At 59.8% G+C, this 22,950-nt stretch overlaps 1 protein-coding gene across 6 annotated transcripts in view; it reads right to left on the reverse strand.

Annotated features, from left to right (window-relative positions):
* Window positions 1-1,533: 1,533 nt before the first annotated feature.
* The window catches only part of KCNIP2 (potassium voltage-gated channel interacting protein 2), a 46,782-nt gene continuing 25,365 nt past the window's right edge, over window positions 1,534-22,950 (reverse strand). Inside the window, exons 1-9 of one of the 6 annotated variants that reach the window (XM_040606902.1) lie at window positions 13,379-17,114; window positions 7,345-7,440; window positions 6,052-6,176; window positions 5,574-5,643; window positions 5,409-5,479; window positions 4,797-4,904; window positions 4,318-4,422; window positions 4,000-4,062; window positions 1,534-3,665 (exon numbers count right to left, since the gene is read on the reverse strand). In XM_040606902.1, coding sequence (XP_040462836.1) covers window positions 3,618-3,665; window positions 4,000-4,062; window positions 4,318-4,422; window positions 4,797-4,904; window positions 5,409-5,479; window positions 5,574-5,643; window positions 6,052-6,176; window positions 7,345-7,440; window positions 13,379-13,499 — 807 coding nt within the window. In that variant the 5' untranslated portion in view covers window positions 13,500-17,114 and the 3' untranslated portion in view covers window positions 1,534-3,617. The other 5 variants (XM_040606896.1, XM_040606901.1, XM_040606897.1 and 2 more) reach the window with 5 other exon arrangements.

Raw genomic sequence — 22,950 nt, forward strand, 5'->3', positions numbered from 1 at the left:
TTTCTAGGCTGTTTTCGGGATGCTGGAGTGAATCACTGCCCAAGGCTGTATCAGCTGCCTCAACCAGTTGCTCAGCTGTTTTTCCCACACAACTGCTATTCTTTTTCCCTCTGAAAGCTGTGAAAGAGGTGGCTTGCAACAACACAAGGCTGCCCTTTTCCAAGCACGCATCAGCTTTTACCTCCATTCTCAGCACAGACCAAACAACTTTGGGTCTGTTACCAATCCTTAAATACCACATCCTAACAAAGGACAGCTGGTCCCAAGCCCTGCCTCACGCAGCAACTTCTCATAACAAGCTGATGACACACCTGGAGGTGTGTGTGATCCAGTCCTCCCTGCCCTCAGCCCCTTCCCCAAGAGCCTGCCCCAGGGTGGGAGCTAAGCAGAGATTATTTTTTGACCCCCAGGAGACCGGCTACCCACACACACTCCTAGTTGCTACCAGCAATGATCCCTGCACGGGTGTGAAAAACCTACGGCAGCTTTTGGAGGCTGACCCCTTTTCCCCTTGTCATCCAGTCTTTCCCGCCCCTTGCCCTGGGGAGGGGGGTCCAAGGGACCCCATCGGTGGCTCACAGCATCCCTGTGCCACGAGAGGGCACATCAAGCCCGCAGATGGCATTGCCCAAAATAGCAACCAGCCAAGCAGAACTCACAAGGGACAGGATATACAGGGAAGGGTGTCTTAGAAAGGAAAATGCATTCAGGCCCGTCCATGTTGCTGTACACAGACCTGAGTGGCTGCCAGCAGGTCACGAAGTTCCCTGGGGAATCAGAGGCTCTGGAAAGAGCAGACTCACAGCTTTCCCAGTCCCACAATGGTAATTCCCCTATTGTCAGAGCCCATCTCTCTTAAAATGTTTGGGTCCCCAGGCAGCTCTTAGCATTGAGCTTTCAGTTCCTGGACCACAGACTGCATAATGCTGGATGGTGTCACTGTCCCACAGGTCCATTATCCTGTTCTGCTGGTTTCTTACTTGCCTGCTTCTTTTTTCCTCTGTTTTGCTTCAAGCCATTCTTCCCAGTTCTCAAGACTGCACCTCTCCAAGGACCAGTAGTTGCCCATCAGTTCACATCCCTAAGAAAAAAATCCCTTTCCAGTTCATGCCTACCTCTTCAAGACAGTAGGTGACCATCTTTCTGGTAGCCCAGCCACATCCTAACAAGGGCCACCTGGTCCTGAGCTTAGGTTCATGCAGCAGCATCTCATGACAAGCTGAAAATACACCCGACAGCCTCACTCTTGAGACCTGACCCACTTGGTGTAAGACCCCATGAGCCTAAAGCCTACAGCCTCTTAGCAGGGAAAAGATTGTATTTACAGGGCCATAGAAGGCATGGCCAGGCTGTTTGGGACCCTGAGCAGCTCAGTGCACACCCTGTCCCCCATGTAACTTCCCAGAACACCCACACAGAGCACCCTGCAGCTGCAGCACCCCAAAAAAGCTGCCAACCCTCTGCAGAGACACAGCCCCTATTTCCCCTATGCCCCCTTAGACAGCTGACAGATGCAAAGACATAACGGTGATGTGCATAGCGATCGTGGTGAGATTTTATTGGGTTTTTTGGTTTTTATTTTTTAACCCATAATATTGTTATAATACAAAATATACAGACTGGAGATGCCAAGCGGGTTGTGGGTCACCATGCCCCAGGGTGGGGGTCACACCATGCAACCTGCAGTGTGAGGGAGGAGGCGGCATCTGCTCCACGTGGTGGGGGACAGTGGGTATCCCAGAGAGCCTGGGAGGAAGGAGGATGGGGAGAAGGAGATAGGAGGGATAAGGGTCAGGATACCTGCCCTCCCACCCTTGGGAGACTGCAAGTGGGAGCTCAGCCCCATGGCAAACCCAGGAACAGGACTGTGAGATGAACAATGTGTTGAATGAACCTAAAAAACACATCACATCTGCAAGGGCTGGGCCAGGGACAGTCCTGCTGGGGGGCATCCCAGTAGCTTTGGCTCAGGGTCCGGGTGGGGTTTCTAGTGGCTCCAACACCAGGGGTTCAGCCCGGGTCTGGGGCCCGGCCCAGTATGGATACTGGCCTTGCTCACCCCCTCCCCATCGATCCCAGACACCACAGCTCGGGCCACACACACACACACACACACACACACACACACACCCCGCCTTGGCTGCTAAGGATGCAGAGGCTGGAGCAGCAGAGCCAGGGGCTGCCGGGACTGAATTCCCCAACGCCTGTGGGACTGCACAGAGGGACTTCTGGGGTTGGCATGGGGTTGTTAGTCCATGGGCATCAGTCCCAGCTACGACTCGGAGGGGTATGCAGGCAGGACAGGCCTGCCTACACGCACCCAGCTCCAAGGAGCTGGCGGTGACAAAGACGTGGGGAGCCCCAGGGTGCTGGTTCCATCCCTGGGGTCCCCAGGTAGGGTCTCACACGGCTATGCCAGGAGAAGGGTGAGCCCACCCTGCCCCAAGGTGACTCTCCAGCCCGCTGGCAGCACAGTAACAACTCCTGGCCGGCCCCAGCCTTGACTTTCTCCTCAGGCACCCGCTAGCTCAGCCATGCCACCAGCACAGGGCTCTGCCCCACTGCTCACTCCACGGCCCCCCGGGCAGCGGGTGGGCTGGGGTGGGCCAGGGCACGCGAGCAGGGGAAGGTCAGCGGCAAGTGATGGTGGAAGCGTGGCTGTGAGGCCCAAGGGCCAGGGTGGCTGCCGGAGCCCAGCACAACTCCCTCCACCATGTGTCCCCATACCCTGGCTGCCGCGTCCTCAGGGAGGGGTGGGAAGGGTGTCTCTCAAAGTGGGTCCCTGAGGTCCCCTATGTGCCAGCACCATGAACTTGAGGGACAGGGGCTGAGGTTGCAGCTCCCCCAGCTCTGCATCTTCCATCCCAGGGGACCAGTGCCACAAGAAGGTACCTCAGGGTCCCTTTAGTCTCCCCTCTCCCTGTGTCAGGATGAACCTCCTAGGTTTAACCAGGCCCCCGGGACCAGGGGCTGCTCCCCACAGCTCATGCAGCGATGAACCCCAAGTGCCCATGCGGCTGCCTTCTCCAGGCATGGCCCCTCTGCCCACCGGCTGGCCCAGGGGCTGGGCAAGGAGGGTGGCTGGTGGCTCATGGCCGACATGCTGAGCATGCTCCCCACCACAGGACACAGCCAGGGCAGGGGAGGAAGCCATGGCACTGGCACCTGTTGCAAGACTTTATTGGTTTCTAGACAGCATTGCTAGATGGTTTGGGCTGGAGCCAGTGCTGGGGGCTCCCGGAGCTGAGGAGGTGGCGGGGGGGGGAGCCATGGCTGCATGGGGTGCTGTGCATGGGGGGAAACCTCTATTGCAGCCCAAGGCTGCAGCTTCTCCGCTGGGGACAGGTGCAGGGAGGTCCGTCCAGGCCAAACGCTCACCCTGTGCCAGCCATGCCCACACTCTGACATCCAGGAGCACCTGCTTGCGATCCCCTGAGGAAAGCAGAGCCAGCCCAGGGGGAAGGGAAGATCCTGGTGCTGACTGCATCCCTGGGAATGGAGGCCCCTTCCCGCAGGCGTGTCTTGCAGCCAGCAGAGGGGAGGCTCGAGGGAAAAGTTGAGAGAAGCAGGTTCTGGGCCCAGTGACAGGAGAGCTCAGCTGGAGGCAGGTCCGGGAGCTAAATCACATTGTCAAAGAGCTGCATGGACCTCATGATGTTCTCATCCTGTGGGGAGAAGGTGGGAAGCAGGTGGCTTGGGCATGGAACAGCAATCTGGGCAGCTCCCCCCAAACCTGGCTTTACCCTCATGGCAGCTCTGACCCATGGAAAAAAAGAGTCCTAGGGACTACAGGCAATTTCCAAGCCATACCGGGATGCACAGCTCTCCTCATCCGCACGGGGATGCTGGCATGGACACAGTTCCCAAAGCAGAGCCCCCGCCTTGCCTCTGGGAGCCCTGCCTTCACTGCCTCTCTGCCAGGAGAGCCATGGGGAGACAGAGGTCCCCAGGGCACAGCAAGGTGGCCCAGCCCAAGAGCAGAGCTGCTGGTGGCTTTACCTTCTGGCAGGACTCCAGGAACTCCTCAATTGTCACCACGCCGTCCTTGTTTCGGTCCATTTTCTGCGGACAAGCACAGCATGGGACTGTGGCAGGGACAGCCCCAGCCCCAGGGAGAGCCCAGCACCCCACGCCCAGGTCCTGCAGAGGCTGGACACAGCAGACCCCTGCCTGAGCCATCCCCAAGCAGGACCAGGATGGCCTTTTCTCTCCCTGGCTCTGGCACAGCCCTGCTTCATCCCCAGGGACTGTGCCAGGTTTTGGGTAGCCACTGGCTCTGTGCTGGAGCTCTGCTTCCCCAGGATGTGATCAGCTCACCTGGAAGAAGTTCTCCACATGTTCCCGAGGTGCTTCCTCCCGCATGGCCGGGTAGGTGTATTTGCCCATCATGTCATAGATGGACTTCATGATGTCCAGCATTTCCTGCAGGGAAGAGGAGCAGGGTTGCAGGGCCAACACGGGGCTCTGCCTCCGCCTGGTCCCCAGCCCACACCTTTTTGTGATGCTCCTGAAGGATGTGTGGGGTGCTCAAGTGCATTCCTGTTGGCTCTGTGCACAGTGTGGAGCCATGTGTGTGCCCACACGTGTGATGGAGGCCCAAAGCAGCACACCCCTCATACGTGCTCCACCCGAGACACACCGGTGCCAGGGGGGCAGGAAGGGCCTGTTTGCAAAGCAAATATTGACCCTCCCAGCCTTCCTCCAGACCTCAGCCAATGTCCCCAAGTCCTGCCCTCATCTCTGCTGGGTGCAGACCTGTGCTGGCCCTGGTGACCAGCCTGCTCCCCATCTCCCACCTCTTTGGTGATGCAGCCGTCTTTGTTCAGGTCATAGAGGTTGAAGGCCCAGTTCAGGCGATCGTCAATGGTACCCCGCAGGATGATGGACAGCCCAGACACAAAGTCCTGCAAGGATGGACAAGGCAGGCAGACAGAAGTCATGGCCACAAAGGGTCTCATGGCCACAGAGGGTACAGCCCTGCTTGTCCCTCTCGCAGAGGAGGAACTCGGCTCCAAAGCAGATGTGCCCTGGGGCTGGGCTGACAAGAGAAACATTATCAAAAAGAGCTTGGGGAAAACTGATTGCTTGTCCCCAAATATATCCCACACTAGTCCCTTGGGTCACAGAATCCAAGAGGACAATGTGCATCAGGACCTGCTCTTCAGCCGAAGCCTGAACAAGACCCAGCCATGGCTGTGCCTGCCAGGTACCTACAAGACACTAGCTAGGAAAGAGAGTTGTTTCTTTTCACTGTTTTTCCACTGCCTCTGGGATTTTAATAAACTCCACCAGCCCCTGCAAAGCTCTCTGTCCATCCGCAACAGCAACGCTGCTCAGTGCAGCCCATGGTACCTGAAGGGACATGCCCTCCCTGCCCCACTGCCACCCCCTCCTTGGCCACAGCTCACCTCGAAGCTGACAGAGCCATCGTGGTCAGTGTCGAAAGCGTTGAAGAGAAAGGTGGCATACGTGCTGGAGTCTGGGGGGAGGCAGACAGTGTGAGAGGGTGCTGTGTGTCCCCCAGCCCCGCGGAGGCACCCATGCAGGGCACAGGGATGGGGATGGGCACTCACCTCCCTGCGGGAAGAACTGTGAGTAGATCTGCTTGAAGTTTTCTTCATTGACAATGCCACTCGGGCACTCCTGCCAGGGCAAACTGCAGTGTTACCTCCACATTGCGGAGAGGGGCTGAGCACCCCCCTAAATCGCTGTGGCTCCCTTGCCCTGGCCCTGGCTCCGCACTGCCTGGTGGAGCAGCTGGTAAGGCTGCTTGGGGCATCTCCCACATTTTGTGGGCTGCATCCTTTGCTGGAGGGGCTCTGCATCCCAGGCACGCAGGGAGTGGGCTCTCTGCACCCAAGGGGTGGAACACAGGATCAGACCTCCCCACTGAGCTCTCGGGAGGTGGGATCATGCCATAGCCTGACATAAACTTCACCCCGAGGTCCTGAAAGCCTTTGCAAACCCCAGGCACCACTGGCTGTGAAGCACACTCCAAGGTGGACATGGTAGAGGAGGTGGGGCTAGCAAAGCTGGTTAAGGGGTACTCACATTCTTGAAGCCTCGGTACAGGACCTGCAGCTCCTTGCGGGTGAACTTGGTCTGCTCCTGGAGCTGCTCCAGCCCCTCAGGGCGGTGGCAGACGGTGGAGAGCTCAAACTCATCCTCAACGCTGTCTGCAAGGAACCCAGGGGAAGAGGGGCAGATGAGGCCAGCACCATCCTGTCCTGCCCTGCCATGCCAGGGAGCAGGAGAGGCACCTTGCACAGCACATCCCATCCTCACACCTGCCCAGGGTAACACATTTCTGGGGTGTGCTGCTCAGCTGGAGTTGGGTCTATGCCAGCAGGGGACACTGAGACAACCTGGGGGCATACCAGTGACTGACACTGGGCAACAGCCCACCCCAGCCTCCAGTACAACCCAGGCTGGGCAGAAAGGGTATGTGAAATACCCCCCAAGTGCTGAGATCCCCCATGCCTGCCTTTCTACTGCCCCCAGCACAGGCATTTGCCTTGTGGAGCCAAGACCCTGGATGTCCGGCTGGTCTGTGCCGCACTGGGAGTCGAGTCCATTGGAAGAGCTGCCCCCCAGAACCCCCAGTCCCAGGTGTGCCCCCAGCCTTGTCTAGACCCTGTCCTGCTGCTGTGCCCCCCTTTCATCGATGGCTTCTCCCCACCAACTGGCAAGATGCATGACCCCTGCCTGCAGCAGCCAGCACCCCCAGACCCCACTGCAACTAAGAGGGGCTGTAGCCCCACAGTGGGTACCCCCCCCACCCCCCCGTGGGGTAGGTCAGCCCCTGCCCCTTCATACTCACCTCTTCTCCCGGGAGGGATCAGCTCACATTGTGGGGCAGGGGTGACCCCAGCCAAGGGCTCAAACTCACCAAGGGGCCAAGCACACCCAGTGCAGGGGGGCTAGGGGCACTGGGCAGCCCTGCACTCACTCCCTGCTCAGCCCCTTTTGCCCCCACCATCACACCTCTATCTCCAAACCAACATTGTGCGTTGAGCAACAACCCCCCCAGCCCTTAAACCAGCACCGGGAGGGTCCTGCTACCCCAAGCCAGCTCCAAAGAAGGTCTTGCCGCTCTGCATCCTGTGGGAGCTGCTCCGGGGAGCTGGAAAGGGGAGTAAAACCAGCCTGGAAGCAGGCAAGGACAGAGGTGGGTGCAGAGCCCATTGGGTCGGATCCCTCCGGGGCAGGACTGATCCTGACAGCCCCAAACCCAGGGCAGGGGATTGCTGGAGGCGTCCCCTTCCCGCGGGCAGGGCCAGGATGGAGGGCAGGCAGCAGCACCACCAGGGACACACACACACAAAGGCAAGAAGAAGCACTTGCTTTCGCTGAGCGAGGGGATGGATTTGGGCCGGCAGCACGGCAGCAGTTTGAGGAATCGCTGCTTCAGCGCTTTTTTAGTTTGGCCCGGCGCGTTGCCTGGAAGAAAGAAGGAGTCACCAAGCAGAAGAAGAGTTAACAGAGCAGCGGCCCCCGGACCCGGCAGGCAGCAGGATTGGGCACCCGACGTGGGGTGAGTAGGGCCACAGGCAGCACATGCAGCGTGAGGCCAGAGGAGCAGGAAGGCAAAGCCCAGCCCAGGCTCTGCTCAGCCTTTCAGCTTCATCCCAGGACAAACCCGGCACTGGAGTTTCCTCCTTGGGAAGAGTGAGGGTGGCAAAGGGGCAACCCTGCTGAGCTACCCACCTCTGCAGCCCCCCAGTGGAGCACACCAGTGTGCACTGGAGACACCCAGAAGCCCAGAAACCCAGGAGATGGCAGGGCTGGACTCTGCACTTTAGCTTCAAGGCCAAATACCTGCTCCCTGGGGACCCTTCTCTCCCGGTGGGGCTGTGCAAGGAGGCAGGGCAGGATGGAGCCCAAGAAACAGCCTGTGGCCAAGCTCGGGCATTGCATCCTCCCCAGAGCCGGGTTTGATCCTGCTGGCACTGGATGGCCGAACGTGAAGCATGCACTGAGCACTGCCATGCAGCCCAGATCGCAGCATGCACCCCCGCCCCAGTGCGGCACTGGGAGCCAAGCCCGGGGACCTGCTTTGAGACAGCCAGAAGGGGAATGGGGCTCAGGGCTTTGCCTCAGCCAGGCTATGGGGCAGGGTGAGGGGCTCCCCACATCAGCCCAGCCCATGGCCATCTCTTTCAAGTGGCCCTGCATTAATAGCAGGTCCCCTCACTACACAGACACCCCCCACCCCCCATTCCCCCATCCAGACCCCAGTGGCTTTGCTCAGCCCCATCTCTCCCAGCTGGCACTGCCCCACAGCTGTAGACCCGCTCCCTCCCTTCCCGCAGGGCCCCGCAGTACCTCAAGCCAGCAAACTCAGAGCAGGACTAATGCCACAGGCAGGGAGGGGAGGAAGAGGAGGGGATGAAGGCCGTGCTGGGCTTCAGCCCCCAAAGGGAGGCAGACAGCAGCATGAGGCACCAATGGGACGAAAGGTGCAAAGACCCTTTGGGGCTCTGCTGACACCGCGTTTGCTCCAAGTGCCCTGGACATCTGCAAGCAGCAGGTCATGATGCCTACATGTCCTGAGCCCTGGTTTTGGGGTTGTTTCTCTAGGGAGCTAGCGCATGGGGCTTCTCCAGCAGCTTTCTCAGCCTTATGGGGCTGAGCTGAGCCTCAGGTGCTGGGGAAATGGTTCTGCACAGTACCCAGCTCCAGGATAGGGACATGGGTCTGCATCCAGCAGCCCCTGCTAGGCAGGTTGGCCCTGAGTGCCCACAGGCAGGACATGGGACACTTTGAGCTCACATCAGGGCAGCTGGCTGGGGCAGGAAGCTCCATCACTCTGGGCAATGGAGAACAGCTCCAAGAGGTCATTGTCCCTGCAGGACATCACACAAAGCCACTCAGAGAGGGCAAACTTCTCCCCAGGGAAGTGGCATCCACAGCAGGATGCCAGTGACAAGCAAACACATAGGGATGCACAAATGCACCCCCTGCCATTTGTCACAGGGTGACAGGGGCAAGAGTGAGGGCCAGGATCTTGACACTGGCAGGACAGCACAGCCTGGCTTCTCTCTGCTCCAGGGTTTGCAGGTAGGTGAGGAAAGAGGCTTTCTTCTTCCTAGAAGCAGGCATTAATTGTGCACAATACATTTTGGCCCAGCTACTTTTCCAGAGCTTTCATTTGCAGAGGGAAAGGGAAATTGCACCTTTCAGCATTCCAAGGATGCTCTGGGGCCAGGTCCCTCCAGCGGAAACCAGCTGTGGGGACAAACCTGGGAGGCAGGAGCAGCCCTTTTGCCCAGGGAGAAGGGATGGGGCAGGTAGAGCAACACCCAACATCAGGGTGATGGACCAGGGGAGGGAGCAGGGCAGGAAGGAAACCATACAGCGAGATGCAACAGAGAGTAAACTGTGGTTGGACTCACAGGGGCAGCAGGTATAGGCACGTGCAGTAGGTCAGGTCGGGTGCAAGTTACACTTTAGTTTGTTATAAAGAAGGAAAAAGAAAAAAAAAATAAAGAACATGGGTGTTTTCTTAAGGAGGAAACCGAAGAGGGCCCAATTCCAGGGGCCTTGGGGCAGGGGAGGGAGCACGTTCAGCACATGCAGCTTAACAACAGGAGAGGGGTGACCAGGGCTGGGTTTTTGCTGTCCTGGCTTTGGTGCACCCAAGGGCTCTGCTGGGGAGGACGCACCCACACTGTCCCCTTTCTGTCCCCAGCATCCAAACCATGAGCAAATCTGGGGGCTCCCTGGGCTCCCCCTTGCTGGAAAACAGTTCTGCCCAAAGATGGGGAGCACAGCCTGGTCATGGGCTGCCCCACTAGGCACAGGGGATGTCCACAGCACAAAGCCCTGTCCCTGCCAGTGACAGTTCCTTTTCCAGATGTTGCTCTGCCTTCCACCCCTCTGCAAGAGCCATCAAGTGGCTGGCACAAAACAAGCCAACAGAAAGGGCTGGCAGTGTTTTATCTGTGGTGGGAGGTCTGCCAGGTTAAGTGGCTTGTCACTTCCCATGCATCACTCCACCTAGCCTAGCAACTTCGAAACGCACGCACACACAAACTGAGCCTCCATCCTTGGGCAGCACCAAAAGGGGAAGGGATTTCCCATCCTCACCTCCACACGCTATTGAAATGAATCCCGGAGGTTGCTGGACACTGGCTCTGAGGGGGCCTGCAGGGGGTGGATGCCTGACCCCAGCAATGACCACCACCAGGATGGCCATGGACCACTTTGTATTGAGCCACCAGCAGCTGATGTGTCCATGGGGGCTGCATCCAGCCAGTGCTGCCGTGTCAGTGGGTTACATGGTGTTGGGCTGAGACCCCCATTCCCAGGAAGGACCCAAGCCTGTGCTGTTCCATTCTCTCCTCAGCGAGAAAGCAGGAGCTGGGGTCAGCCCAGTACATAACCATTTCCCTGCCCTCCCCACAGAGCCACAGCCATCAGCACCCTCCCAGTGACAGATGGCTGGGGAGACGAACCCACCCCTTCCACAGCACCCTCCTGCCAGAAAAGACCCTACAACAACGACAAACCAAGAGGCAGTGCCGAAACTCCCCCCTCACTCTCAGTTACTCATCAATAAATGCATATCATGATGGGTGCAAGATGTGCATCCCACAACAGTGAGACCCCTACAAGCATCCCCAGCTCAGCACCCACAGGGTGGGTCACGCAGCTCCCACAGACCCTGCTTGGCCCCATGGGACAACACTGTGTCAGTCGGAAGGTCAGTAGGAGCTAGTACCCCAGTGACAATCTGCCCCAGCACCCTGCCCTAGGAGCAGGGCTGGGGTGGCAGAAGGCAGCTGGGCAAGGGGACCCTCTGCCTTTTCAGATAGTGTGGCTGGGAAGCAGCAGGGCAAACCCCAGCCAGGGTCGGGGGATGAGCCAGAAGAAAAGGCAAGGCAGGCCTAGGGGAGCATAGGAAAGGGGTAAGCAGTTCCCGGAACACGCCTTTTCCTGTAGAAGAGCCTCCATCCCCTTCCAGAGTATTACCTTTCCCCGAAAGGACAGAGGGACACCCCCAAGCTCCCCCTGCCAGGCCACAGCTCTGGATCCGTCCAGGCAGTGATGCTGTCCAGCTGCCCCTACAACCTGTAGCTCACAGTCATCCCTGTGCAGGGCTCAGCTCCGAGCAGGGTCCATCAGCTTCCAGCTCTGCTCCCCCTTCACAGTGCCCAGCCTCGGGCAGTGCCACCTCCCAGTCACTGGGACCGCAGCTCTCGGGGTCTGCAATGAAGGGTGGCAGGAGAAGGAGCCAGCAAGCTCCCCCAGCCACCCTCAGAGGGGGGCCAGGATGGGTCCCACCAGCAGCAGCTCTGCAAATGACCCTCATCAGTCAGTGGTGACAGAGCTGAGTGTAACCAGGGCCAAGATGCCTGCAGCAGCCGTTGGGGCCAGACAGTCATCCATTAGGGGAATGAAATCAGAGCTGGCATCTCCTGGGGCCAGAGACAGACAAATAGTCCCTGTCTTGGGGGTTGGACAGGGGCAGCCCCAGCCCAGACACCCAGAGCCAGCAGGGCTGAAGGAGATGGGAGTGGCAGAGCTGCTAAGTGACACTTGCAGTTCATGGGACAGCAGAGACCAGCATGTTCCCCAGTGCCAGAGAGAGGACAGCAGCTGCAGGACCCTCGTGCCAAGCAGGCCCCGCAGGGAGACAGGGGCACGGACCAGAAGGAGCTGCAGAGAAGAGCAGAGGCTCATAGCAGTGCTGTCCCCATTCCCACCCCAGCCTGTAACAGTGCTCCCAGATAGCCTGGCTGTGCTCAGAGAAGATGTTTGCAGAATAATAATTTCTCAGTCCACACCACATTTGAAATGTTGCGAGCAGGGACCAGGATGAGATACAGGTGCCGAGGGACAGTGGAGCTCAGGGGCTCCCCAAACAGAGCAGGTAAGGCTGCAGGACTGGGCCAGCTGTGTGTATCACGCTGCTGCAAAACCCATGCACAAGGACACATCTTACCCTGTCCCCATCACCACCTCCATGGTAGGGACACCTCTGGCAGCAGGAACTAGCGCATCCAAGGTGCCAGAGAAGCTACCCATAAAATGCCCCAGCAGAGCAGCAGCTCTTCTTGGCTGCAGGCAGCATGTCCTGTAAGACAGCTGGTGTTCTGCATACCCATTACCCAGATGCCATCAGCATCCTCCCCAGGAAGGCACAGGGATGAAGTGTGGACATGCCTCAGCCACAGCCCAGCCAGATCCCTGGCAGCTCAGGGACATCCTCCATCACAAAGGGGTTGAAATCATCTCCTGGGCACAGCATGCTTCTCCCCTCCCTCTGCTTAGCCACTAATTGCTCCTCTGATGTCTCCTATCCACACATCCTCCCATCACAGTTCCCATCCTGAGATATGGCTGCCCAAGCAAGTGTGATCTGCAGCCCCTTCATCTCACAGCATCCGCAGCGCCAGCCAGGATGCAGAGGCACTGAGGACAAACAAACCCCAGATCACACTCATGGAAAGTTTGTTGGCAGCCTTTGCCTGTCCGTGGCACAGCTGAGGAAGGCAGCCAAAGGAGACAAGGCAGCAGCACCATGCAGCTTTCTGCACTCTCACCCTCACCAAGCACAACCTACAGGTCCATGCATCCCTCACTCTGACATGTTTTGGGTCCTCTTGTCTGGCCACATCCAGTCCTGTCCTCAGTACCCACCTGCCAATCCGGGGAGCTCAGCACCCACAGCAGCCCCTCCCCAACCCTTGCACAGCCCCACAGGGAGGGCAGAGGGGACATGGAGTCCAGACTCTTTTAGCCACGTTCCCCCCCAGCTTTCAATTCCTGTGGCAGCGAAAAAAGCTTTCCTCTGCGTGGTGGCGCACCCCACATCCATCACTCCTTGCCCCCAGCTCTCACTCATCTACCCAGCCTCAGTCAACTGCAGCCCCTGTTCCCATTATCTGACAAAGCCCAGCCCTCTGCATCCCAGTGCCCCCAGACTCCAACACCCCAGGCAGCCCCAGTCCCCCAGCACCCCACACATCACTGCACCCCGATGCCTCCAGATCCAGATATCCCCCCTCAATTCTCCCAGACACCCCAGCTTTCTAGCATCCTGCGCCCCAACACCCCACATACCAATGTCCCTAGATATTCCCACTCCGACATCCCTGATACCCTTGCACCCCAGTGCCCCCCCGATACCCTTGCACCCCAGTGCCCCCCATGCATGTCAACACTCCCAAACACCCCCAGACACCCTCATGTTGCCAGACACCCTAAACACCCTCCCAGACCCTAATGCACCCCTCAAATGCCCCAAAACACACTAATCCTTTCAAATGCCCCCCAACCACCCTGCAGTCCCTGGGACAGGAGGTGAGGAGAACCTCCACCACAACATCCCTATCCCATTACAACCCCATCCCCATCCTTGTCCCGGTCCCACCTCCCCTGGTCAGGTCGATGATGCCCAGGGCATGGAGTAGCTTGAGGCTGGAGCACAGCAGCAGGATGATGCCCACCGTCTGCAGCCCCTGCGGGTCCCAGGGCGCCCCAGCAACAGACATCCCCCAGGCACAGAGCCCCAGCAGGCAGCTGGTCTGGCAGCAACAGACCCAGCAAGGGAGGAGGGGAGGGCAGGGGAGGAGAGACCTGCCTTGGCCCTCCCTCTTCCCGCCCAGACACCCACTCTGGGGTCCCTCAGGGCACCCAGGCTGCAGGGGAGGAGGGAGCCCACGCAACTTCCCAAGAGGCTCAGGGGTCAGCTGGCACCCCAGGGGCACCCCAGAGCCTGGCACGGACACCCCACAGCACTCTAAACCACAGAGGGGTGCAGAGCTGGCACCAATGAGCGCATGGAGGAGACTCCGCTGCCCCTGACTCCCACCCTAACAGCAGCACGTGGTGGCAGCAACCCTGGAGCCGAGCCGTGCACAGGGACCCTCGAGCTCATTGCTCACTGTCCCCCAGGACACCGCTGTCACCCAGCCCAGGGACCAGCCCTGCTCAGAACAGCTCCCCTGCCCCATACCAAACCTGCCCTCCAGCAGGGCCTCCACCTTTGTGCACCCACAGCGTGGCACGAGGAGCTCCCTGCCGTGGAGCTGAGCCTTGTCCACCGATCACCTCCACGGACACCTGCAACCCTCACCTTCATTCTTCACCTCCTGGGGGAACATCTGCATCTCTGCACCGGCAGGTAAGTCACAGCCATGTGCAAGATCCGTGGCATGTGGAGGAACTGCAGCTGGGGGCTGCCAGCCCTGGGCACCTCGCTGGCTGCTGGAGGGACATGTGCCCCACAGGGTGCTGCCTGGAGGGAGGGCAGCACGGCAGGGTGCCCAGCCTGGGTGGGGGCTCACCACAGCCCACCCAAAGCCCTGCCTTGTGGGCAGCAGGGCAGAGACCCCAGCCTGGCAACAGTGGTTATTAGAGTCTCTCCGAGCCGGTTTTCTATGCATCTCTCACCTAAAAGCTGCTTCTGGTCTGACCACCCCCTGTTCCAGTGGCACAGCAAGCCCCAGGGCAGGTGCCCGTGGGGAACGAGACATTTCCCTGCATCCCTAGGAGGGGATGCTGCAACCAAGCATGGATTGCACATAGGACCTCCTGCTACCTATCCTCTGGGGATGACCCCACAGAGACCTGGCCAAAGCAGCTCTGTTCCCACCTGTGCCCAGCTGGGGTCTAATCCTGCCCCTCGCAGGGAAGAGGTGAAGGAGACCCCGTTGAGCTCTTACAGCACCCTGCAGCCCAACACAACCCTGTGCTAGAAAGCCCCAGACCAGCTCCAAGCCAACCTCCCCCACTGGACTCAGGTTTCGTCCTCCACCAGCACTGCAGGGCTGCAAAGAAGGGCTGTCCCAGCAGGTTCCCTTGCTCTTTAGCTTTATTGCTTTTACTCCAGCCTGTGATTTTCTCACCTCCCTGTGGCTGAGTGATCTCCCTGCCCCTCCATTCTCTAGCTCAGAGCCCATTTCTGGAGCGGGATGCAGCAGAGTGAGGTCCTTGCTCTATGTCCAGCTGGCTCCCCTTACTCCCCTCTCCAGGCACATCAGCAACAGAAAGAGCAAGCCAGGCCAGAGGGAATTGGGAGGGAAGCAATGTGAAAAGTGATTAACATGAGGCCGGAGGGAGAAGAGATTCAACAAGCTAATTACATCTGGCTGGGCTGAACGTGACACCACAGAGCAGCAGAGCCAGCAGGGTGTATGCTGCAGGTACCGTGGTCCTTGGAAAGTTGGTGCTGGGAGAGCTGCCCTGCCCTGGCCCCAGCTATAGGGGTCATGGCCAAGGGGACCCAGGAACAAGTCCCCTTCTCCCCTAGCTTCACTCCCTCCAGGCAGAGCAAGACAGTGCAGCCCATCCTATGTCCATGGCGATGACCAGAGCTGATGCCCCTGGGTGCGAAGCATGTGGAAGATGCTCCACAGAGGGGAGCATAAGATCCCCAGGAGACTTTCTTCTTCAAGACCCCAATGCTGGCAGGATGCAGCCCAGCTACCACATGCCTGAGAGTGTAAGGCTATGCCAGGATCCAAACTCTCTGACCCTTCCCCTCCCTGCTTTGCAAGTCCTTACCATGAGCCATCAGTTTTCTCCTGATTCAGCCACCAGACCCTGCCCAGCCCTAAAGCCAGTTGAAAACCCTACCGGTCCTTGGAAAAGGAAAAGCAAGGGTTAAACCCACTGCACTTGGTGAAATCTCTGGTGCATCCCAGCCCAGGGATCAAAACTTCAACCTGGAGCACCTACAGCTGTCCCAGGCTGGATTTCAGTGCTCCAAGATCCACACCACCTGTAGCCAGCTTGCCTTGACCTCTCAGGTCTGTCAGAACTGCCAGGCTGGATGATGCCCTGAGCCCAGTGACCCCTGGCACTGTGCCCCAAAGGGCTGGTCCTTCCTGCAGCCAAGTCTCCTTGCTCCTGCCAAAGGGGTTCCTGGAAAGCAAGAGTGAAGCTGGGCTTGGCACAGGGCTTCACTCTCACCAGCACCACGGAGACACTCATTTTCTCCCCTCTCTGGAGGGACCCTTGCCTTGAGCTAGGTACCAGCAGGAGGCCATGCTGCTTGCTGCCACCACCCTCCTGCCTGGCATTCTTTGGTGTGCTGGTGGCACCCAGGAAGCTGCTGCTCCCTCCTGTTTCTCCCCAGACTCTGCAGGGGTTTGGCACCCTCCCCAGCCCTGCTTCCTCCTCCACATCCTCAGCTCTGGGGCAACAGCAGCAGCGCCCTGGGGAAGGTAGGGGCCAGCGCAACTCATGTCAGGGGCTCTCCAAGACACCCCCAGTCCTGCCCGCCCCACACACAGACCCTGACCCGGCCAAGGTAGGGACAGTCCTGCCAGCCCCGGGCAGGCTGCAGTTATCCTGCCGATAGCAATCTGCAGCTTCATCTAATATTCATCTGAGGCTGGGCTAGCGGGTGGCTCTCCCGCCTTTTACCTCTGCCCACCCCTCCTCCCAGCCAGGACCAATTGCTCTCTGCTGAATTATTGATGCTGCACTTCAGGAGCCAAAATCAATAGTGTTTCTCTTCGCCTGCCCCCTCCTAAGCGCTTGGCTGAAGTGGGCTCTTGGTGGGGGACTGGGAGACCCACGGACAGCTCGGCAGTGCTCGGGTGGCTCTGCTGGGAGATGTTTGGGGCTGGAGACAGGCAGCGGTGGAGGGGTGACATGGCCTGTCAGTGATTAACCAGCTGGTAAACAACACCAGCTCCAGAATCAATGGCCCCTGGAGCAGAGCACACCCATGGGAGATGCTGCCAGACAGCCGCTCTGGCTGTAACACAAAGGCTGTAGCGGGGTCCAAGGAGGGACAGTGCCAAGGGGACAGGGCGAGGGGGTACAGACAACCAGTGCTCCTGTCCAAGCCCTTGCTCAGAGGAGGCCCAGCTCCAGATGGAGGACAGGCTGCCTGGGGCCTCATCCAGCTGAGTTTGGAAATCCACCAAGCCTGGAGTTCCCCTGTGTCGTCCCACTCCCCTCCATGGGGCAGATGGGGTCTCACTGAAAGATGCTCCCATTGAATCCTTCCCCAGGGCTGGGACATTTTTCTGGTTTCCTCTGGAGATGCTCCATTCCCAGCCCATCACTGTGGCAGCACAACACTTCCCAGCACCCAGGGACACCACCAGCACGGCCTGGGCAGACAGACAGCCACAGGCAGGGGGCCGGCAGGGAGAATGCAGGGTGGCAGCCAGAGCAGGGGAAGCACAGCAGGCTGTATCGATGGCTCCAGAGTGGGTGGTGGGGCCCCGTGTCCATTAGCAGATCTGAGCCATTAGTGTACGGTTTCAGGCTCTTTGTGGTCCCTGGGCTGTCACTGCTCGCCCAGGCACAGCTGGTAAACAACCCCCGCCGGGGACCCAGCATTTCACAGCTCCAGACACAGCCTGAGACTTTCCCCAGAGAGCAAAGTCTCCTACCTGCTGCCTCCCAAGCAAGGGGGGCGACCCATGCAACAGCATCTCACCCCCATCCCAACACAGAGCTGCTCACCTGCAGGACTCCCCATATGGTGCACAGGGCTCAGCTTAACCTCAGCCAAATTCTGCCCCTTCAGCAACACATTTCCCTCTCTTCCAGGCACCTTTTGTGATGAGAGCAGTTGCTGCCCATCTGGGTCACCTGGGTCTCAGTCCCACTGCCACAGCTGTGGTGAATCTCCATCCAGGCCAGAGGGACCCACATCTCCCCGCCATAGGGATGCAGGTGGAGTGGGACAGGGCAGGCTGTGCCTCCCCGCCCTGCACAGTGACACCATGTGCTCCTGGGGTTGAGAGACAACTGGCAGCAAGGCCCCCTTCACTGGAGACATGCCACCATCCATCCCAGTCACCTCTGAAGGGGAGCAGGCTGACAGGGACAAGGCTGGACACAGGACACCCCATCTCCAACCTCCTGCCCTGGCCCAGGCCAGAGCAAAATCACTTGCAAGGGGGCAAGGAGTATGCCCCAGGGGACGGAGGAGCATGGCCCAGGCAAGGAGCAGCCACACAGGCCAAGGGGGGCCCTGCCTTGTCCTGCACCCCTCAGCAGGATTGCTGCAGGGGCCAGAGGGCTCTCTGCCTCCCCCCTCTCCACCGTCGCTGGGAGCCAGCATGCTGCAGAGCAGCTGCAATCAATGCCACCGACTTCGGTCCAAAGCTTTGGGCAGCTGCACGGGGAAGCAAAAGCACACGCAAGGGGGGAAAGCAGGGTCTGGGGGAGGCACCTCCCAGATCGTCGGCAGAACTGGGGAGGGAGGGTTTAACCTGGGCACAGTCAGTGTGCCCCCCCTCCAGGGCTCACAGGCAGGATGCGTGGCAGTTAGTTCAGCCCTGCCTCAGTTTCCCTCCTGGCATGATCCAGGCAGCAGCACTGCCACTGGAGCACAAGGACAAAGCAAACAGTTAAGCAGCAATGGAAGCTTCCACCCACCATGCTTTCCTGTCCCACTAGCAGGTTCGCAGGACCAGAGGGAGAGATCCCCCCTCCCAGTCTTCCCCCTCCTCCCCACCCCCAGGCACAGCTGACCACAGCTGCTGCCCAGGGGTGCCCTGGCATCATTTGTGGAGGGGAGCTGGCATTCACTGCTGCACCCAGCTTGTGCAGGAGCCAGCGCTGCAGAATCGGAGCAGAGCATCCTGGAGCATCAGTGAACCAGGCAAACTGCCTGTCACCTCCTCACCCTGTGTGTGCCCCAACACCCGGGGCTGGGCAGGCTGTAGCATCCTTCAGATGGGCATCTGCAGGCATGGGAAGCGTCTGGGCAGGGCTGGGGGACCTTTCTCACAACCATCACCCCTGGGAGTCTAGGGAGCACCTGGACAAGTCGTCCTGACCTCCATCCCACCACACAGAGTCTCTTGAGCGGATCTGGGCTCTGCACAGATGCCCCACACGCGCCATCAGCACCTTACATGGCCCATCACCATCCGGGCAGCACCCCCAGTGTCCCCCCACCCTGCCCAAGGGCCACAGGGGGCCCTGGGGAGAGCCAGGAGCAGGAAGCACAGCAGGCACCCAACCTGCCCAGGCCTGGCTCCTCTGCAGGCTGGTGCATGTTCAGGGTGAGGTGACCACGGTCCCTGGGGACACCTTGCTCCTGTAGAGGTGCTGGAAAACACCCTGGTGCCCACTTGCATGCTCACACACAGTCACAGCCCACAGCACGCCAGCACACATCAAAGTCACCACTGTGCAGCAGACACCCTGCCAGTCCTGTCCCCTCCCCATGTCCCCAGCCACTGGGACCTTGCACGCAGCAGGCAGGACACCCTGCTCCTTGCATCCTACTCCCCTACAAGCAGCAGACAGACACCATGTCCCAGGACTCTCCCGTGAATGCAGCAGCCTCAGAGCATCCTTGGGGCAGCTCTAGACACCCACCGCCTGCCCCGCCGTGTCCCCAGAGGAGCCAGCACCGCCCACGCCCGTTACCTTCCAAGGACACGGGCTCGAAGAGGCCAAACTGCTCCAGCACCTTGACGAAGAGGACCAAGACCACCAGCACCGCGATCATCTCAAGGCCTTCCAGGTTCATGGTGGGGGTGTCTCATGGCCCTACACCCTCCCACCCCCTCCCCACCACAGTCTTGCAGCCCCCTCACCCCAGCGCCATGGCCGCTGGACCACGCATCCCCAGGGACCCCTGCTTCTGTCCCCAAGGGGGGACTGGCTGTCACCCCTCTACTTGGGGGGGCCCGTCATCAGCTGTGGACAAGCAAGGGCTCAGCACAGGGCTGTGGCAGGCAGCTAGAGGAGCCCCAGCTGAGAGCCCAGGCAGAGCACGGCCGTGCCTGCGAGTAAGAGCGGAGAGAGGCCAAGTGGAGGGAGGCGTGGGGGGGTGGCGGGGATGGGGGAGCTGGGGGGGGGAAAGAAGGCATGCCCTCCCATTCCAATGACACCACCTCCATCGATTTGCTTAATGCAGTTGCTAAGGAAACGGGCCACAGATATTAAAAGGCACTCCGTTCCCAGGGGGGTACATGGGGAGGGACAGGACGCTGGGCACTGGCTAAACATCCAGGACGGAATGACTCAGACTTGTCCTCTGCGCCCCACAGGCATGACTGCCCCATGGGGACCACCACGGCTGAGCACCCCAAGGTCCCCACAAACCTCTCCTGGGGAGGGTCTGGGGCAACAGGTCCAGCTGCCCCATTTCCAAGCAGGCAGATGGGTCAGGCCATCCCGCTGAGAGCCAAGGGGGGGCGGGAAGCAGGGCTGGGGGGCCGGGCCGGGAGCGGAGGCTGTGATGCAGGATGCCTGAGACACTGCCAGACCTGCAGGCAGTGCAGCAGTAGGCAGGAGAGGAGGGTACACAGGGGCTGGGAACCCAGCAGGACCAAGGGACCCAGTCAAGGTCACGCAGCAGCTGGAGGCAGAGGGCAAACACAGGCGTCCACATGCCTGGGGCACACATCCACGCACAGCTAACGGGGCTATATTTAGCTCCTATGGTTTTTTTTAAAACAGCATCCCAGCCCTTGCCTGGCTGCTCGATCACAGGCCACAGGGACAACCTGGGAGCCAGGTGCCCCACCGGTCCCTGCCCCATCACCAGGGCTCAGCACCCTTTGGGGTGCACAGCTTTCCCTGGGGATGCCTCTGGCACTGCCCATCCCCAGGTGGGCAAGTCCCACATGGGGCATGATGCAAGACCAGTCCAAACTCGGCACCAGTGCGGCAGGAAGGGAGCAGGGCTGCCCCCATACTATTGCTGTCCCCCACCCTGCCCTGTCCCCTCCAGAAGCAAGGCTGGCTGCCCCAGGTGCAGCTGGGGTGGTTCCAGGACCCTCCTGCCCCCACAAAGGGCCCTGCAGACAGGACCGGGGCAGAAAGTTCCTTTTCCTCCCTGTTGTCTTTGTGCTGGGGCAGGGATAAATATGTCACCAAGGGGAAGAAACATCACCCTGGGACACCTACGGGGGAAAAGGGTGGGAGAGGTGCTGGCTGATGCTGGCAAGAGCTCCCAGAAGGGCTGCCCCACACCAGCCCCCAGGCCCCCATTCCCAGCCTAGGAGGCTGCAGGTTTGTCCCCTGGCAGGGGATGGAGAGGGCTGGTGGCTCAGTCCCAGGTCATGTCATGGCTTGGCTATCTAGTGGCTCCTTGCCACCAGGCTCAGCATCTTCTGCCTGCCTGGGGCGTGCTCACAAGGCTGTGATGCCAGCAGAAGGTGCCAGCGATGCATCAGAGGCGGCTTGGGGAGAGAGCTGTAAGTCCTCCCTGGGGAAACATCCCTCAGGCTGGAAGTTTTCAGACCTGACATTTCCTTTTCTTGGAAAGAGGTGAGTTTCCAGGCACTGAGCCTGGATTTCACCTGGCTGGCTCCCAGTTTTGCCCCCGAGCGACAGGGTGACACAGACCTGTTGCACTCCAGAAGGAAGTTTCCCACTGACATCAACTGCATTTTTAAAGCCATTTTTCTTGCTGAGCCCCAGCCGCAATCCATCCTCTCCTCAAGCTTCCAGCTGTTCCCAGGGCCGATGCCTGTTCCACACACCATGGGGCTATTTATGCAATCTAATCTTGGCCAGACACAGCGGTAGAGGAGCCCTTCCAGCCTGAGCCAGGACTTGTCCCAGCAAAGAGGGTTTGGGGCAGCCCCTCTGCAAAGCGAACCTGCTCAGCCCATGTGAGCAGACCGTCATCAGCACCTAGCATGTCTCCACCAGCGTTGTGGGATGCTGGGGCCAAAGGGTGCAGCAGCAGGTCAGCCACCAAGTGACAGCTTCCCCACCTGCCGTCATGCCCGTCCTGTCCCAGCCGGCCTCCCCGGCGGAGCAGCAATACATCACCCACCGGCCGGTATGTCAGGATTATTCATTTCCACGCTGGAGCCATTAATAAAAGCCCTCCACTGTTCACTGCCAGCACAACACACGATCCCACCAGGATCAGCACAGGCACCCGGTGCCAGTCCCATGTCCCAGCGCCACACACCATGCCAGAGTCCAGCTCCCAGCACTCCCAAAGTCACCAGGGTTTCTTGGCCAGAGCACATTCCCTCCCACTGAGGGTAGCTCCAGACAGGCTGGGGGTGTCAGGGGACCACCTCCTCAGCTCGCCCAGGTCCCAAGGGATGCTTCTCCAGCTGGACCTGCCCTCAGGATGGAGGAGACACACAGAACCCCACATGGGGCTCACTCATGCAGCTGCCTGCAAAGGATGCTCGAAAGGCCACCCAAAACATAAACACCCCATGAGAAGTGGGACAGGGCTTTGCCCCCCATCCCACACCAAGGGACATCACTCCCAGGGGTGGCTCCTCGCCCCTGCAGCCAGCCAGCCTTTGGCCATGCCACGGGAAGAGCCATGAGGCCCTGGCTGAGCCATTCGGGGAGAGGTCACACAGATGGATGGAGAAACGTACGCCCTGGGCAGGAGACACTCTGCGCATCCCCAGACACATGGTGCTGGTGCCACCTCTCCTGCCTGCTCCTCTCCTTGGGGGTCTCACCCTGCAAAGCCCGCAGCACACACATCCCACTGCAGCATGGCTCAGAGAGACTCTTCACTGGGACCCCAGGACCCCCACCACATCCCAGAGCTCCCCAACACACCAGCTGAGGAGCAAAGATGTAGGTCATGCCCAAAGGGACCAAGAGCCCCAAAATGCAGGTTGAGTCCCCAGCACCAGCACCAGGCACCCCCACAGTGGGGGAGGCACCGCGGAGCCCATCTGCATCCACATCCCGCAGCAAGGGGCAGCGGTACCCAGACACCAGCAGCATGGCAGAGATGGATAACCCCGGAGCAGCCCTGGGCAGTGCCGTGGCTTGGCCATGGCTGCCACTGGCTGCTCTCCCACATGGTGGAGCAGGACTAGGGCCAGGAGAAACAAATAAAGTGACTGAGGAGAAGATCGAGGAGTCCCAGAAAGGGGGTCTCCCATCCCGCTCTCCGACACCAAGCGCCCGGCTTTCCTCGCCACCTGGCTTGTGGAAGGGGACAGGACAGGCCAGCATCACCCTGTCCCCCCATGTCCCCAACCCCGTACCTTCAATGCCGCTGATGATTTTGAAGCAGCG

Source organism: Falco naumanni, chromosome 9 (genome assembly GCF_017639655.2).
Source record: "Falco naumanni isolate bFalNau1 chromosome 9, bFalNau1.pat, whole genome shotgun sequence".
In the NCBI taxonomy this organism is placed as follows: Eukaryota; Metazoa; Chordata; class Aves; order Falconiformes; family Falconidae; genus Falco; species Falco naumanni.